General features: G+C 49.4%; 2 protein-coding genes across 2 annotated transcripts in view; both read left to right on the top strand.

The window, feature by feature from the left end:
- Nucleotides 1-6: 6 nt before the first annotated feature.
- HOXB7 (homeobox B7) lies at nt 7-4,129 on the top strand. The gene is made up of 2 exons (XM_066174911.1): nt 7-242; nt 3,752-4,129. The coding sequence occupies exons 1-2, from the start codon at nt 56-58 to the stop codon at nt 4,003-4,005; spliced, it is 441 nt and encodes a 146-aa protein (XP_066031008.1). The 5' UTR covers nt 7-55; the 3' UTR covers nt 4,006-4,129.
- A 3,685-nt stretch (nt 4,130-7,814) lies between these two features.
- Nucleotides 7,815-15,540, top strand: part of HOXB6 (homeobox B6) — a 10,903-nt gene continuing 3,177 nt past the window's right edge. Inside the window, exon 1 of the mRNA XM_066174910.1 lies at nt 7,815-7,899. Coding sequence (XP_066031007.1) covers nt 7,886-7,899 — 14 coding nt within the window. The 5' untranslated portion in view covers nt 7,815-7,885. The remainder of the gene's footprint in view (nt 7,900-15,540) is intronic.

Genomic DNA, 15,540 nt, shown 5'->3' with positions numbered 1-15,540 from the left:
TTCCATGCCCGGGCTCTACTCCGGCGGCAGCTCCGTGCACCCCCAGCCCCCCAGCATGTACTCCTCGCCCTACGGCCTGGAGCCCGGCTCCTTCAACATGCACTGCTCCCCTTTCGAGCAAAACCTCTCCATGATGTGCCCGGGAGACGCCTCCAAGCAGAACTGCAGCAAAAGCGACCAGAGGGACTCGGATTTGCAGGGCGACAGCAACTTCCGTATCTACCCCTGGATGAGGAGCACAGGTAAAGAGGTCGGGGAAAGGAGCCGGGGGCTCGGGGAGGAGGAGGAGGAAGAGGAAGAGGAGGAGGAGGGGAGGGGGGTCTGGGGGGTGGGGGGAGTGTGAATTATTCGCTGGCGTGCGCGGGGGGGTGGCGGAGGAGGAGGATGGAGGAGTTGTTGGGTGGGGGGGGGGATTGTCCCCAACTCCTTTTATGACGTTTCACTGAAATCAAAAAAGAAGAAGGGGTGGGGGGGGGGGGGGAGAACCGCACCCCCTCCCCTCCAATCCTCCCCCCCCCTCCCATAAAGGCGGCCATAAAACCATCCCTTTCAGCTTTAAATATTTATCGGGGCTGTGTCTGTTTGTCTCGGAGGGGACAGACAGGAATCATGGCCAGCCCCTTCTCCTTCTCCTCCCGCTGCATTCGCGGGCTGCGCGGACGGACAGACAGAGAGACGGGCTCGGGAGGGTGAAACTCCTGATGGGAGGTGCTTGGAGGGCTCGGTTTGTTTTCTTTGAGGCGACCCGAGGTTCATTCCGGAGCCCCTCGCGGTGTCCCGGGCGCTGCCGTGGCAGGAACAGCAGCAGCATCGTTCCCTGCTCCGGGAAAAATCCCACTCCCCGAGCGGTGACAGCGCGGGCGGGATCGGGATGGAGGGAGGGATGGAGGGAGGGATGGATGGATGGATGGATGAAGGTGGAGGCGCTTTCTGCCCCCAAACCCTCGGGGAAAAGCACTTTTGGGGCGCCCTGCTGGAGCCTGGGGAGGCTCCGGGGGCGGCCCCACTCGGGGTCACGCTGGCCCCGCACAGGTCCCAAACCCCGGGGCCGCCTTCAGTGCCCGACGTGCTCCGCCTCGGGGCATTAACGTCAATTAACAATTAATAAATATCCCTTTCCCCCGCGCGGGAGGGGTCCCGGGGCGACCCCGCTCCCCCCGGAGTGCCCCGGGGTCGGACTGGGCGCTCCCCCCGCCTGGAGCCGCCGGTTCCGTGCCCGTGACCACTCGTGGGGCCCCGTGGTCACTCGTGGGGCTGTTCACAGAGCCCGTGGTCACTCGTGAGGATGATCACAGTGTCCCTGGTCACTCCTGGGGTGTTCCTTGTCCATGGTCACTCCTGGGGCCGTTGTCAGTATCGCTGGTCACTCGTGGGGCTTCGTGGTCACTCCTGGGGGCTGTTCACAGTGTCCTTGGTCACTCGTGGGGCTCCGTGGTCACTCCTGGGAATGTTCACAGTGTCCCTGGTCACTCGTGGGGCTGTTCACTGCCCGTGGTCACACCTGAGGCTGTTCACAGTGCCTGTGGTCACTCGTAGGGCCCCAAGGTCACTCGTGGGACAGTTCGCCGTGTCCCTGGTCACTCCTGGGGCCCTGTGGTCACTCGTGGGGCTGTTCGCAGTATCCCTGGTCACTCGTGGCTCTGTGGCTTGTCCCTGGTCACTCTTGGGGCTGTTCAGTGCCCGTGATCACTCTTGAGGCCCCGTGGTCACTCCCGGGGCTGATCACCGTGTCCCTGGTCACTCCTGGGGCCCCCTGGTCACTCCTGGGACTGCTCACAGTGTCCGTGATCAGTTCTGGGGCTCCTCACCCCGGTGGGATCCCCAAAAAAGCAAGAGAAAGGCGCCGCTGTCCCGCCTGGGTGCGGAGCAGGGAGGGGGGACAAGGCGTGATCTCCTTTTCCAGCCGCCGGATCGCAACTCCAGAGCATCATCCCCCTCTCCAGAGGCCCGAAAATCCGGGAGAACGGGAGAGGACTGGCTGGGAGAGCTCGGGGGGTCGCGGGGAAGCGCAGGGAAGAAGGGAAAAGCGCAGGGGAGAAGGGAAAAGCAGAGAGGAGGGAAAAGCGGAGGGGAGAAGGGAAAAGAGGTGGGAAGAAGAAGGGAAAAGCGGAGGGAAGAAGAAGGGAAAAGCGGAGGGAAGAAGAAGGGAAAAGCGCAGGGAAGGAGGGAAAAGCGGAGAGGAGCAGGGAAGAAAAAGGGAAAAGCAGAGGGAAGAAGGGAAAAGCGGAGGGAAGAAGGGAAGCAGCGCAGGAGTTGTCCTCGCACTTACTCCGTGCTCGGTTCTTTCCATTACCTGCTCCATAACTCACCGGCTTTTACAGTTGATTTATCAAAGAGCAAATATTTCTGGTCGTAAACACTTCATCTCTGCTTTTATCCGGCTTTAGATTTAAGAAGCCCCCCACACTCACTCCTCTCCCAGCCGGTGACGCTGCGAGGATCAGCGCTGGGAAGAGAGCAAACCTCAAAAATAAAAAAAATCAAAATAAAACCCTCAAAACCTGGATGTTCTGGGGTCAGCTGAGCCTAAAACCAGAAAAACTCAATTTGGGGGGGGGGGGGGTTGTAAAGCGGGGGTCCCACCCCTCCAGCCCCCCTTCCCGGCCCGTTCCTGGTGCCCAGGGTGCGATCCCGCTGCTGGAATTCCACCGGCGAGCAGAGATAGAGTTGTCATCCCCATTCAGCAGCCGCTTTATGGCTCTGCCCTCAGCGGATTTTACAACCCGCATTCCACGACCTGCACGTTTTTACTTTACAGCTTAGGGCCCCGGCTATTTTGCCTTTTTTTTTTTTTTCCCCCCTTTTAACGACTGTATCTTTTCTTCGTAAAAATAAAAAAGAAAAAAAAAAGAAAAAGAAAGGAAGAGGGTTGAGTTTGGGGAGGAAAAAGGGGAGAAGAAGGAGAAGGGAAGAGGTGGAATGTGCGGAGGAGAGGCTGCTGCTCGGGGCAGGAACACGTTCCCACCCCAGATCCACACGGAATTCACACCGAGCTCGGCCCCGCCATCGCCAGCACCAGATTGTGGAATAATAATTCCCCATCAGGAATCCAGGAAATGTCGGGTGGAGGCGAAAATCAGGAGCTGGGCCCTTTCCAACCCCCCCTGGCAGGCAGCTGGGGGGTGGTGACCAGCCTGGGAGGGCAGGTGAGGCTCTTCCCATCTTCACACCCCAAAAAAAAACCAGCCTAGAGGGGGACAGGAGCCCCCTGAGAACCCTCCTAAGTCCCCAAAGTGCCCCAAAACATCCCCTGGAGTGATTAAAACCATCCCACACCTTCCAGGCGGGCATCCCGATGACAGCTTTAGGAGAGGACAAGCACTGGGATTTGTGGAGGTAGCAGATGTCTCTGTGTCTATCTCTCCCCGCTCTTATTCCCCCCCCCAAAAAAATCCCAAATTTCTGGTGTCCGGGTGGAAATCGAGGCAGGAACTCCGAGTCTGGCCGGGGCTGGGAGGGCAGGAAACTTTCTGAACTTTGTTGTTCGCTCCCCGGCTCAGCTGGGGTGCCCAAAAATAAAAATCACCGAGAAGGGAAATTAAACCTGGGAAGGTTTGGGGGGCTGCGAACAACCCGGGGGCGAGGCGGGGAAAGGAAAATCCTCCAAATTAAAGGAAATATCGGCCCAGGTCGTGCAGGATTTAACCCCCTGGTGGGGCTGCAGAGGAGCAGCAAAAAAATTCGAATGAAACCTCCCCGAAAACACCTCCCAGACCCTCCGGGCTGACCCAAATCTGCGTTTATTTGGCAGGAACGGACAGAAAACGCGGCCGCCAGACCTACACCAGGTACCAGACCCTGGAGCTGGAGAAGGAATTCCACTACAACCGGTACCTGACGAGGAGGAGGCGCATCGAGATCGCCCACGCGCTCTGCCTCACCGAGCGCCAGATCAAGATCTGGTTCCAGAACCGCCGCATGAAGTGGAAAAAGGAAAATAAAAGCGCTTGCCCCGGCTCCAGCGGCCAGGAAAAGGCAGACGCCGAGGAGGATGAGGAGGAGTGAATAAAGGGGAGAGAGGAATGGGTGCAGGAAACGAAAGGAGAAAAAATAAAAGGGGGGGGAAACATAAAAAACCCCCGCACGTTAAAAAAAAAAAAAAAAAAAAAAAAAGAAGAAGAAGAAAGGACTATATATAAAAATAAATGATAAGCGCATAAATAATTAAACCCCTAGCAGTGATGCGTTGTGTTCCATGACACTGAGAAAAAAAAAAATACTACCTATATTAAAATCTCTTTTTTTTTTTGATGGTTGTTCTGGGTTTTTTTTTTTTTTTCCTTTTTTTGTACAATAGAATATCTACCTATGAAATGTGGCTTTAGAGTCGGGATAGACACGGTTGTTTTTTTTTCTATGTGAGCCTTCCTCTAGCACCAGTAATTTGTAAAAGCTCCGTTTGTACTTCGCTGTGTATTCTTATTTTTTTTGGGGGGGGGTGTTGAAGTAACGTGGTCGTGTTTAGCACCTTTAATTTAGAAAATTGTGACCCGAGAGCCTGAATGCAAATTACATTTAGCGCGTAGAGTCCTGTACATAATATGAATTATTATTATTCCTCCTTCCTCCCTGTAACCTCCGTGGTTCTTTTCTCCTTGCGATGCTCTTTTTTGTCTGTGGATATTTTTACCTTCGTTGTTGGAGCCTCTACGAGGGGAGGGAAATAAAAAAAAAAAAGGGGAAAAAATAAAAAAAAATAGAAAAAAGATGAGGAGTTAATATTGTGCTACGTCAAATGTTGTATATCAAAGTAGCAAATTATTTAATGGCGGCGCGTTGCTTTTGGTTTGGTTTTTTTTTTGATTGTTATTATTAATTATTATAATTATTATTATGATTTTCCTTCGTCTGTGATTATTATTCTTGGAAATAAAAAGGAGATCTCCGCTAACCTACAGCGCCTTGGGTGCCTTCCTCCTTTGGCTCATTAAAAACAAACACGATTTCTTTGGGCCGGCTTTGAAACAAACGCGATGAAATCTCCTTTTACCCCGATTCATCACCTAAAATTTCTCTCCTTTTCTTTGGGACAGCCAATCCATTGCAGGAATTGGGGCTTTTTCCAGTAGATTTGGCGAATATCCTGAGAAATGATCGATTTTCGGGGCTCTGGAGGTGCGGGCTGGGCTCTCTCCCTCTGTGCTTGCGCTGGGATTGTTTCTGAGGAAGGGGAAAAAAAAAACGAGGAAAGAAAAAAAGAAAAAAAAAAAAAAAAAGAGGGATTCGAAGAACCCAGAATCGCCCCAAAATTATCTTTCCGCTCCTCGCTTTAATTCTCTCCTTCTCTCAACTAATTTGCACCGAGGCCGATCCATTCCGCCGCGCCTTTGGCCATTTTATTTATTTATTATTTTCTTTTTAAGGTTCTCCCTCCGCCCTTCAATTACTTTACTGCGGACTGGAACTCTTTCATTAGCACCAAATAACGCCGAGCATCAAAGCGCGCATAAAATAAATTAAAGCAATTAAACGCAAGAAGACGAAGAAGGAGAAGAAAAAATTAAAAAAAAAAAAAAAATCAAGAAGGAAAACAAAAGGCGAGGAAATCTCAGCGCCTGCGCCTCTGCCTCTCCCCGCCGTGTTTGTTGGTTTATTTATTGATTTCCACCGCGACTGAAGGCGAGGAGGGTCCGCGGGATTTTAAGGCCAGGGGTTGGGCAAGATGCAGAGGGATGAAAGGGAATTTAAAAAGAAATCAATTAAATAAATAAATAAATAAATAGACTTGAATAAAATTCAATAAAAATTGAAATAAAAAGAGAAATAGAAATAAAATAAATAATATTTAAAATATAATAATAATAATAATAATAATAATAATAATAATAATAATAATAATAATAATAGTAGTAGTAGTAGTAGTAGTAGTAGTAGTAGCAAACATATTTTATAAAACCCCAAACCAAACCCCCAAAAACCCCAAAATAAACCCCAAAGAGCCCAACCCAGGGATCCCTGGCAGGATTTGGCGGTGGCAGCTCCGCACCTTCCCCTTCCCTCCCCTCCGAGCCTCGCTCCTTTTCCACCTCCCACCACTCCCAGAAGATTTTCCTGCCCGGGCTCATCCTCGGGCAGCTTTTTTTTTGGGTTTTTTTTTTGCCCCCCGCCCCCAAAATCCGGCTCCACCTCAGGGCTCTGCGCGCCCCCAGACTTTGGAATTGGGAATAATTCCCGTTATTAAAGGGCTCAGCCAAGCCCGGCTTTTCCACCCCGAAATTCCCATTTGGAGGGGGGGAAAACCGAGGCAAAATCCAGGGGGAAAAAATCCCTTTTTTTCTTTCTTTTTTTTTTTCCCCCCCTCCCTGCAGCTCTGGGTGCAGAGCGTGGTTGAGGCGGGGTCTGAGGGGTGTGTTGGGGGGGGAAATAAATAAAAAATCGAAGCGATTCCAGAATTTTCTCTCCCCTCTCCTGGATCGCAGTGGAGCTGGAGCTGCCCCCCTTCCCCCCTCCCTGGCCGGACCCTCTGAGCGGGAATTGGGGAGAATTCCAGGAGGAAAAAAAAAAGGCAAAACGAGGTTTTAACCAGCCCAGGACACCCCAAAATCCCTCCCCGGGTGACAGGGCGGGGTCCCAGGGGGGTTTTGGGTCCCCCACAATCCGCGACCCCCAGCATTGACATCTCCAATTTTTTCCCTTTATTTCACCCCCCCCCAAAAAAAAAAACCCACCAAACCCTCCCGGTTTGCTCCTTTTAGCCTAAAAGGTGCCAATTGTGCCCAAAAAATAAAAAAAGAGGGGAAGGAGTCCAAAATCGCGGCGGACCCCACTGTTTTACGGTGCCTTTTTCCCCATTGAAATCCAACCCAAACCTCCAGCTCTTTATTCTTGGGGAGGGGGGGGAGTTTATTGTTCGGAATATTGGTCTTTTTATTCCATTTTTTTTTCTCCCCAAAACCCCCTCCCATATCCAAGCCAAGGATGGGGTTTTGGGGGAGCTGGGGAAAAAAAAAAATCATCCACCCCCCTTTTTAAATTTTTTTTTTCTTTTAATTTTTTGGTGTTCCACACATCCCCCCCCCCCCCAAAAAAAAAAAAAGGAAAAAAAAAAAAAAAAAGAAAAAAGATGGCGGCTAAGAAAAAGACTGCTGTTAAACCGGTCATGAAGAAATGCAATAAATTCCTTGTTGTTTTATGAAAATTTACAACTTTGTGATAGAACTTTATGAGTGGCTGGGTTCTGGGATTGGCCAGAGCCGGTCATGTGGACTGCTAACCGTGAACATGAACTTTTTATTATTTCCCATGTGGTTATATTGCACCATTCTTCTGTCCGCTGCACCTTGGGTCGGATCAGTGTCCTCTATAGGGCTCTCGCCCTCTCTTTACAATTTTTTTTGTTTTGTTTTGTTTTTGGACTTTTTTTTTATTTTTTTTTTTTTCGTGTGTATAAGCTCGGCAGGGCTAAAAAGCAAGGCAGAGGGGAGGGGGGGGGCCGGCAGAACGAGCACCCACAAACACCCCTGGGCACCCACCTCCGCCCCCGCGCGCGTGGCCAGACACTTACAGCCAATTTTTAATTTTTTTTTTAATTAATGTCATTTTTTTCGTAGTTTTTTGGGGGTATTTTTAAATATTTTTTCATAATTTTTAATATTTTTTTTCCTTTAATCCCACTCTCCCCACCCCCCCCACCCCCTCACACTTCACCCATATATATTTTTTTTTTTGGGGAGGGGGGGATGTCAGAAAGGGGATTCCGCACCAGGAGCGGTGTTTGCAGAGGGGGAAGTCGCTCCGTTTTCCGGGCGAGTGGCAGAAAAATGCGAGAAGCCCCGAGGAGCCCGAGGGGCGACGGACGGCTCTCAGGTCGGGACAAGATTTGTCAGCCCAGAGATAAGCCCAAGCTTATCTCTCCTTGCCCAAAATTCACACCCATGCCACAGAAATGGACGTCAAAAGGTAAGGGAAGAACGCGTTTCTCTTTCATTTATTATTATCTTTATAAATATATATATATTATATTATAATTATTATTTTCTGATATCAATGAAAAAATGTCTTTGTCAAGCTGCCTTTTTTTTTTTTTTTCCTGTTTCATCCCCATCTCCTCCTGCCCGGGGAGGAGATGGTGGAGGGGAGGATGAAAAAGAAAAAGGGTGGGGTGATGGAGAAGGGAGGAATTCGGGAATTCCAGGATTTGGAAATCTGTTGGAGCGACGATTTCACCCGAAAATAATAATAATAATGATCATCATAAAAATAGCGAAGCTTGGAGGTGAAGAAAAGAGAGGAGGGACGAGAGAAATGAAGGTGGAAGGAGAGGGGAAGGAAAGAAAGAAATGGAGAGGAGGAAAGGAAGGGATGATGAAAAAAGGAGAAGGAGGAAAGAAAAAGGGGAGGCAGGAACGGAGGCAAAATGAAGAAAAGGAGTAGGAAACAGGGAGAAAAAGCGAAATTTCGGAGTCAGAGGGGTGAAAAGGAAGCCGTGTAAGGTCACCTGGAGACATCAGGCTGGCAGGGAAGGTTTTTGCAGCAGCTGGAGGAGGGTTTTAGGCGCTGCCTTTAAAAAACCCCGAGCCCTTTGTGGGCAGTTGTCGCGTTTTATTTTGTCGGTTCCTTTTTTTTTTTCTTTCCTTCTTTTCTTTCCTCCCCCTGGCAGAATCCCGCGGCAGTTCCCTCGTCTTCAGGCGAGCGCGGTGATTTGGCCAAGTTTCCCCTGGAAAGCCGGTTTGGGGTTGGTTTGGGTTGGTTTGTTGGTTTTTTTTTTTTTTTCCGCGCCGCTCTCCAGGGTCGTTTGGGATCGTGTGGGTGGTTTCTTCGCCGAGAGGGCAAAATCTGAAAATTAGTACGGAAAAAAAAAAAAAAAAAAGGCAGAAAAGAGAACAAAACGACAACCAAAAGAAAAAACCAAATCAAAAAGAAAAAAGGAGGGGGAAGAAAAAAAAAAAAGAAAAAGGAGGAGAAAAAAAAAAAATGAAGCCAACCCAGAGCGCAGCGCTCTCATTTGCAATTTTTTTTTTTCTCTCTCTCTATCCCCAACTCCCAAATGAAGCTGACGTTGGGAAGCAATAAAGCTCCTCGGGTTTTAATTGCGTTCTGCAGCGCCAACGCGGCTTTACGGCTTTGGAGGGGCTTTTTCCACGCCGGGTCCTGCTCAAATCTCTCCCTCCTTCCCCACCCCGCGCCCCGAACCTCGAGTTTCTTTAAGGGAAATATTTATCCGGTGCTCTGAACCTCGCGTTTCTTTAGGGGAAATATTTATCCGCCGGTGATGTCGGTTCGAATCTCATTTATTTCATATATATATATACATTTATATAATTCTTTCCCCCCCCCCCTCGATATTTCAAGTGTGGGTTTGGAAATATTTGTGTTAATCGCTCCCGTAAGGAGGTGATGGTTAAATAAGACGGTGAAAAGAGCGAGATGGAGGAAGAGGAGATTCATTATTTCAGCATAAACCGTTTTATGACGTGACGATTTATCTCACCCGAAGCCTCCGCGCCGGAATATCGCGTGTGCGAGGGGCTGAGTGATCGCGAGTAATAAACACAGAGACATTTTTAAAAGCTATTTCACCCCCGAACCTGTTACATTTTTCATCAATCACGGGGCGAGGGGGTCGGGGGAAAAAAAAAAAAAAAATTAAAAATATGCGGCTTCAACCTCCTGTTCTCCCTTTTCCTCCCCGATTTTTTCCCTATTCGTGTAGGGGTTGAAAAAAAACAAAACCTCAATTAGAAACAAGTAATTTCATGCTCATACGTGGCTTTTATCCTGATTTTCCCACTCCAACCACTTGTGGAAAGGTTGTTTTTGTTTGTTTTTTGGGGTTTTCTTCCCATTTTTTAACCATTTCTGGCTCGGGGATGAGGCAGAAACCTCAGGTTGGGGCTGGGGGTGATTTGGGGAGGGGTGTCGCTCATTTAGGGAGATAAAAGGGAATAAAAAAGGGAATTAAAAAAGAGAATAAATGGGAATAGAAGGGAATTTTTTAAAAAAAAAAAGAATAAAAGGGAATAAAAAAAGGGGGGAAAGAGAATAAAAAGGGAATAAAAAAGGGAATAAAAGGGGGAAAAAAAAGCAGTAAAAAAGGGAATTAAAGGGAATAAAAAAGGGAATTAAAGCTCCCCCGGGGCCGGCGCTCGGCGGGACTCGCCCATTCCCCGCCGTTTGCTGCCATCTACCGTCGGCGGCCGCGGCCCGCGGATCCCGGGGGGTCCCGGGGGGTCCCCGGGGGGTCCCTGAGGGGTCCCCAAACCCCCCGAGCCCTCCCGGGATGTCCCCACCCGGCCCGGCCCCGCCTGTCCCCGAGGCTCAGCCCCCCGGGCTGGGAGCGGGGCTCTCACCTCCACCTGACACCTGCGGGGTTCCTCCTAAAATCGCCTGGAAATCCAAAATTCGGGCGGTTTGGGAGGTCCCCGAGGAGTTTTCCGGTCTAAATATCCCCCCAAATTCTAAAAATCCCCCCAAAACTCCCGAATTTTCTCGGCCTCGAGTCCCTCGGGGCGCGAACATCCCGCGGATCGTGGAGGGAGAAGAGAGGCTGGAGGGGGCCCGGAGGTGGATTTAGCAGCTGATCATTCAAAATTAAAAAAAAAAAAGGGGGGGGGAAAGAAAAACAAACAAAATCAAACGATATAAAATGAAATCAAATGGAATAAAACGGAATAAAATGGGAAAAAAATGAAATAAAATGGGGGAAATGGAATAAAATGGGAAAAAATGGGATAAAATGGAGTAAAAATGGAATAATATGGGGGGGAAACCGGAATAAAATGGGAAAAGACTGGAATAAAATGGAAAAATGGAATAAACCGGAAAAAATTGGAATAAAATTGAGGAAAAAAAAGGGAATAAAATGGAATGAAGTGGACTAAAATAAAAGGCAGAGGAGCTTTGATCCCTCTCTGCCTCTCTGTGACCACTCGGGGCTCCGGCCGGGGGGTGTCCGGGGGGGCCCGAGGTGGTTGCTGGGGACAGGGGCAGCCCAGGGGTCACTTTTAAGTTACTGTAGCCTCCGCAGGGACAATGCGAGCCTGTTATTTTAAAAGGTTCCTCTCTCCCTCCCTCCCTCCCGCTCGTTTTCTCCCTTCTCGTTTTCTCCTTCTGCCCCGCAGTTTCCTGGCAACTGTTTAGGTCTGGAATAATTCTGGGGTTTTGTATTTGTTTTTTTTTTTTTTTTTTTTTTTTTTTTTTTTTTTTTTGTTCCCCCTCCCCAAGAAAGTGCCGCGTTCGGAGGTTCTGGGGTGATGGGGAAAACCGAAAAAAAAAAAAACATTAAAAATTTTTAAAAAATAGGGGGAAAAAAGGAAAGTTTCTGTCATTAGAGCAGCGCCAGCCGTGATTGACTCGTTCCATGCTGTAATTCCGCTTTACACCGGCCCCGTCTCGCCTTTCCCCCCCCCTCCCTCTGCTCTCCCCACATCATTTCATTCCCCTCCCCGGGAGTTGTTTCCGCGGAAATATTCGGGGCTGGGCGCTTCTGGGTTCCCTCAATGTCCCCTTCTCCCTCTGCTCCCCCTCCTTTTTTTTCCCCCACCCCTCCCCTTATTTCTTTTTTTTATTTTCTTGTTAATAATTAGCCGCACTCCTTAATGGAACAATGGTAGATTATTATTGCTGCTTTTCAAAGCTGCCATTAACAAGGTTATTATGCACTGCACGGGAAGTCAGGTAAATTAAACTTAAATTGCTGGAAATTAAGTTTCAGGCGGTTTTGAGCCCGGGAGAGAGGGGAAATTTTTTTTTTTTTTTTGTAACACCTTCGGGGCTCGTTGTTTCAAACGCAGCTCGGGGTTGATTTTGGGTGTGCAGGAGCGTTGCGGGGCAGGCTCAGGCGCTGCCAGTGGTTTTCTGTGTCTGGGTTCCAAGAACAAGGGGGTTTTTCAACTCTTCCCCGCGCTCCTGGCTTGACTTTATGGCCGCAATAATTCCCTCGGTGAGGGGAAACCCCCGCTGCGTCCTCACTTCAGAAGGATCGGGAATTCCAGCTCCCCGTGAAAAAATAAAAAAAAGGGAAAAAAAAAAAAAAGAGGGAAAAAAAGGGGAAAAAAATGAGAGAGTTTCATTTTTTATTGGAACCAACTGCACTGAACTTTTCCTGAGCGGCTCCAGCCCTCGCACAAGCCGCGCTCTGTTCTGGCGAAATATTTGGGTGTTGTTTTAATCCCCCCCCCTCATCCCTCCTGCTCTGCTGGGGCTGCTGGCCAAGAAGCGACAAAAAAAAACCCCAAAAAAGCTCAAAAAAACGGGACCAGAGAACTTGTCCATACCCTAAATACTTCTCTTTATCTTTATTTATGCCCTGACAATTGAGTGATGCCTGTCAGGACGGGGCAAAGCCGCAGTTAAATCTGTTATTGCACCTTCTGGTGCCTCCCCGCTTTATTGCCCCTTCTCTGCAGAACCCCAGCCTGGATTTTTTTTTTTTTTGGGTTTTGTTTTTTTTTGGAGGAGACGAGGCCAAAACCTGATTAAAGCCGAGCCCAATCGATGCCCTCAAAGCCCAGTTTAACTTCAGGGCTACTGTCTGAGCTGCTGGGACGGCGGAGGCGTCCAAAACAAATATATTTATTGGCCGAATCCGCCTCAGATTTCCCCGGGACTGGAGGCGGCTGTAGAGCGGCTCCGGCCAAGGATTTAAATTTTCAATTCCATCTCTCCAAACCCTCTCGGACAGGGAATGGAAACCACCCCTGAGCAGAACCGCTCAATTCTGGGAGATTTAGTGTGCTTTAAGACCTCTGCTCGTATTTAAATGTATCATAGGTGGCAAATCAATTACACCGCGGGCCTGACCCTCAGGAAGATGAAAACTATGACAGGCTTTGGGGGGGGGTTTTTTGGTGTTTTTTGGGGGTTTTTCTTTCCCACCTTGGGAATCAAGTTTCCCTCTTCTTGCCCCAAGTAACCATCGGTGGGGTCGAGCTCGTGAGAGGGAAGATTTTAAAATTTATTTATTATTATTTCAGAGATGTCAGCAATGCTCAATTAACGAGCGGCCCGCTTCAATTAGTGCGTTTTTAGTTTTCTTTTCGAAAGCCAGACAGTCCAAACTCTGCAAGGAGCCTGTTCCAACCACAAATTATTATAACGAGCAGCGACTGCCAGATTTTTTTTTTTCCTTTTATTTTTTAATCTTTCCCAAACTCTTTCGAGGGATTTATTCGCAGAGCAATTCCGCCAGGAGCGGCGGGGGAAAAAAAAAAAAAAAAAAAAAAAACCACGAGGGCAAACATTTATTTTTATCATTGTTTTTCCCGGCAGATCGTGTTGTTCCTCCCGGGCCGGGCTATCAGGACATCCCCATTTCTCTGCCCCAAAAAAAATCTGCGTGCGGGGGGCTGCTCGCGCCTGATAATCGCCGCGTTTTTCTGCAGAGCCACCAAAATTGCGCAACTCATCAACGGGATGAACTGCTCGGCTCCTGCCAAGCTGTTCGGCCTCTTAGCCCAGCTTTTTTTTCCCCTTTTTTTTTTCCATATGCCCCCCTCCTTCTTCTCTGCTCATCGTTCCTATCTCTCTTTTTCCTCTCTCACTTTTTCCTTCTTTTTTTCCCTCTTTTTTACTTTTTTTGTCTCTTTTTAATTTTTTCCTTTTTTTTATTCCTTTTCTTTTTCCCCTTTTTAAAATTTTTTAAATTTTTCCTTTTTTAAAATTTTTTTCCCCCCTGGCTAGTTCGGGTCCTTTCCTCACACAAAAGGGGAAACTCTGCAAGAGCAAATCTAAGAGATTATCAGCCAGGGGCGGGGGGTGAGGGGCGGCGGATGGAAAACCACTTCCTCCGCCTGTTATTTCCTTGAATTCTCAGGATTACGTCGCCGGGCCCGAGATGTTCATCGCAGCCGTGGCATGAAACAATCTTGGCCTCTTGGCTGCTGTAAACAGCGCGTTTTAAAATAAATTAGCTGGGTAATAAGATGCCGCTTTTCGGAGGCACTTGAGGCTCTGGCAGCTCCGCGGCCGCCGCGCAGGGGGAACGTGTAATTCTAGATTTGTGGCGCCCACAATTCACAGATTCCGAGGTATTTCAGGCCCCCCCCCTCCCCCCGACGGACAGATGGTTACAAATTCGGACAGGAAACAAGTCCTTGATAAAACGCCGCGGATCGGGGGGGTGGGGTTGGCGCTGGGGTTAATTTAGGTGGATTTACTTTTCCTTCTTTTTTATTTTTTTTTTTTAATTTTAATAATTATTTGGCTGTGTCTTTCCTCCGCTGTGGTTTTGATTTTCCGCCTTGAAAAGCCCCCTCCCCCAAAAAATAAATAGAAAGGGCGAGGAAAGCTTCAATTCCCCACCTTGAGCCAGCGAGGAGCTCACGGGGGGGATGCGCAGGTAGAGCCAAGCGAGGAAATCCGGGAGAGCGAAAAAAAAAAAAAAAAGGAAAATTAAAAAAAAAAAAAATCCAGAGCAAAGTGGAGCTTTCAGGGTGACGGAGACTTTGGGTGTCACCCTTTGGGGGGGTTTAAATGGGCAAAAATCGGTGTTTTGTGGCGGGGACGGGCTGGAAGGGGGGGACGCGAACCCTCCCGGCACCGTCACGGCGGCGGCTCCGCTCTCCTCAACCCCCCCCGGGTCGGTACCGATCGATAAACTCCGCTTTTCACCCTCATCCAGGGCTCTTTTTTAGCCATAAAAGGTCGGCCGTGGGTCTGGTATTAACAAAAAAACGCAAGAGGGCACAATGCGGTGCCGGCCACCGGAGGAGAGAGGGATTTAGCCGAGGGAGGACGGAAATATTTCGATTTTTCCCCCCTCCCATTTATCTCCCGAAACGCGGAGCTTTTTGCGGCGCCGAGAAAAAGTGGGAAGATGCGGTGGAGGCAGAGAGAAGGTCGGGCTGGAGCTTTGCTGAGCGGGGAGCGTTAATTGACGGTAATTAGCGCAGCGCGGAGCGAGTGAAGTTGTCAAAACCGATTTCTCCTCACGGAGCGAACCCAACCCGGTCACGGCCGCGGGGTCTCGTCCTTCGGCAAACTTCTGGCCAAAAAACTTTTAATTTCGCGTTTCTCCCCCCTTCTCCCACCCTGTTTCACCGAACTCCGGGCGGAGCGCTCGGACATTTCAGGACGGTTCGAAACGCGAGGGGTTAAAGTTTGGCCAACGCGAGTAATTAACTTTTTTTTTTTTTTTTCCCCCCCCTTTTCCTTCCCTCGCTCAGGTCGGGTCCAGCGGGTGTCCGCACGCGTTTTGTGGGTGTAAATATAAAGATTTAGGCGCTCGCACCGCCATCCGCGCGGACGGGGCTCCGGGGGAGGGAGGAAGAGGGGAGGGCGAGGAGGAGGAGGAGGAGGAGGAGGAGGAGGAGGGAGGAGTGGGGGGGACCACACGTTTATTTATTTATGAAGCTCGCAGCGCGCCGGGAGAAGGTTTCTTCGGGCAGATATTATATATTTGGTTAAGGGGGTGCCTTTCTGTTGTTTAAAAGGGAGGGAAGCGGGCGGGGGGGGGGACGGTTTGTTCTTGGGGGTCCCTGGTGCAATCTCGGCTCCTCATGGGTGCTATTTTGCAACCTCAGGCGCCTGCTATTGGTCAGCCCGTGATCAGATGGTTGTATTTCCTTGTGTCCCTCGCTGGCACCACGCCATCTCCCTTCA

This window comes from Chamaea fasciata, unplaced genomic scaffold, assembly GCF_029207755.1.
Source record: "Chamaea fasciata isolate MVZ Bird 193981 ecotype frontalis unplaced genomic scaffold, bChaFas1.0.hap1 SCAF_1105, whole genome shotgun sequence".
Classification (NCBI taxonomy): Eukaryota; Metazoa; Chordata; class Aves; order Passeriformes; family Sylviidae; genus Chamaea; species Chamaea fasciata.
The sequence above is the reverse complement of the archived record's forward strand: the minus strand, read 5'-3'. Positions and strand labels throughout refer to the sequence as shown.